At 44.3% G+C, this 2,335-nt stretch overlaps 1 protein-coding gene across 1 annotated transcript; it reads left to right on the forward strand.

The window, feature by feature from the left end:
• On the forward strand, positions 1-1,261 carry LOC104601355 (transcription repressor OFP13). Its single transcript, XM_010264643.3, has one exon. The coding sequence runs from the start codon at positions 217-219 to the stop codon at positions 967-969; it is 753 nt and encodes a 250-aa protein (XP_010262945.2). The 5' UTR covers positions 1-216; the 3' UTR covers positions 970-1,261.
• Positions 1,262-2,335: the final 1,074 nt, after the last annotated feature.

The raw sequence follows: 2,335 nt of genomic DNA on the forward strand, positions 1-2,335 counted from the left end.
CTCCAAACCTGCAATTAAATACACGCATGAAAGACCCCACCAGCCCCTCTTCCTGCTTCCATCTTCACCCACTGGTCTCCTCTACCTCTCCTTTAAAATCCCCTCCTGCAACCCTTCTGACCTCCATTAATGCCAAAGGTTGGAAGCTCATTCACAAACCCAAGAATTATACAGGCCTCACTTCTCAAACAAAGGCTGTAGGCTGAGAGAGATCCCATGGGAAAGAAGATGATGAAGCTTCCTTCTATCTTTAAGGGCAAAGACATAAAGGCTTCATGGCAGTGGCCCTCTTGCAAGCACCCCAAGACCCTCTCTTTCCGAGCCGGCGAAGACATGTTCAAGACCGTTAACTCGGTTTTCTTTGATCCAGGCGACATGACCACTACGCCGGAGTCGTGGTTTACCAACTCATCGGAGTCTGGGAGCTTCTCAACGGCGTCGGAGGACTCCAGAGGTGAATCATTAGAGATGGTCATTCGTGGGTTGCGATCGGAGAGGCTGTTCTTTGAGCCTGGCGAGACAAATTCAATCCTGGAGGAGTCCAAGCCAGGCGAGTTCCCATTCAAGGAGAGCGTGGTGTTGGCGATGGAGTCTCAGGATCCGTACGTGGACTTCAGGACGTCAATGGAGGAGATGGTCGAGGCTCATGGATTGAAGGACTGGGAATGCCTGGAGGAGTTATTAGGATGGTATTTGAGGGTGAATGGAAAGAAGACTCATGGCTTCATAGTTGGAGCATTTATTGATTTGCTTCTCAGTCTTGCTTCATCTTCATCTCTTTCCTCTCCTTCTTCTCCTTCCTTGTCGTCTTCACTGAGAAGAGAGAAGGAGGTCCAGGAAGTAGCCAACGATTTATGCTTAAGAGAGAAAGAGGATGGTTCATGCTTAACAGAGGAAGAAAGTAGTTCAACCTCAAGAGAGGAAGACGTTGATGCTTTATGCTTAAGAGATTTGTTCGCTATATCTTAAGTTCTGCTACTTCAATGTATCGTTCTTTCTGTACAGTAGTAGGCTGAGGAGAATGAATAGTGAAACATCGATCAATCATCATATATGATCAGGTCTCCTTCCCTCCCTCTCTCTCTCTCTCTATTCTGTGTGTTTGTGCGTGGGATGCATCTGTGATCTGTCTGCACGAGGTTGACTGTATGCCCAGTTGACAACGGCAGACGTGCGTGTGAACCCAGGCATATTTATTGAGACAAATTACATTTTTGCTTAAATTGCTCCCTCTTCTGTAAATTGGAGGGAAGTTTGAAGACGACGACGTTGTAATATTTGATGGCCAGTGGTCCAATATCCATCTATTCCTCATCTGGGTTTATGTTGCTTGAGTCGTTTTCTAGCTTCATACAGTCTTATGGGGTTAATTAGCAGTTATATAATTAGATGCATTAATCTATAGATAGCCATCACTTAGGTGGGTCCCGCTCAAGTGATCTACTGCATCAGATTCCAATTTGAGCGGATGATCATAGCTACCATCCAAACCAGTTTGGACAACGTAGATTGCAGAGTGACCATCACTTTGGTCTCTCTAGCAGTTGAAGAGGCCAAAATATAGCATTCCTGGTGGAAAGCAAGAAGCTAGCTAGCTAACAAAACCCAGGAAATTAAAGAAACAAACATCTTTTAATTTTGATTTCATGGCGGAAATGGTTAGATACTCAAGGCAGTTGAATCAATTAAAGCAGTAGTCAATTCTTTCGAACTGCATCTATTGACATGTTTTAAGATGAAAACTCATGTGGGGTTGAGTTCTCACCTTTTCTGATTTCCCTTGTAAAGTTGTGAAGTTTGCTGATCAATAAGTTCAGTCAATATGCGCAAATAACGATTGTGGGTATCTGCAGCTGGGAAACCAGTTGTGAGACTCAACACTAACGTGAATACGTGAGATGGGTTTGCTTATAGCTGGGGTGTCGTGTACAAAAAAGCTTCAGTCGTTCAGTGTTTCAGGCAAGCGGGGAATCTTAGAACGGAGCCAAGGTTACAGCCAAAAAGTGTTTCATATTTTTCCGAGCAAATGTACAGTTTAATTCATATTTATTGTCAGAACGCGCACACGCACAGCCCTCTCTCTTTCTCTCTCTTGCTTACCAGTTACCACAGACCCTCTCCCTCTCTCTCTCTCTCTCTAGATCTCTAACAAGTAACAAAACCAGAAAAGCAACAAAGGGAGAAAATGGAGACGGACTCCGGCTTTTGAGCTGGAGTTTGCTTGCACGAAATCCATCGTAACAAGCAAGAAAGAAGCAACAGAAGAGTTTGCACTTGACGAATAGTTGAGCAAGAAAAACTTTGCTCCTTTTAGGTTGTACCTACAGTGTGATTT

Source organism: Nelumbo nucifera, chromosome 2 (genome assembly GCF_055504915.1).
Source record: "Nelumbo nucifera cultivar China Antique chromosome 2, China Antique-T2T, whole genome shotgun sequence".
NCBI classification, from domain to species: domain Eukaryota; kingdom Viridiplantae; phylum Streptophyta; class Magnoliopsida; order Proteales; family Nelumbonaceae; genus Nelumbo; species Nelumbo nucifera.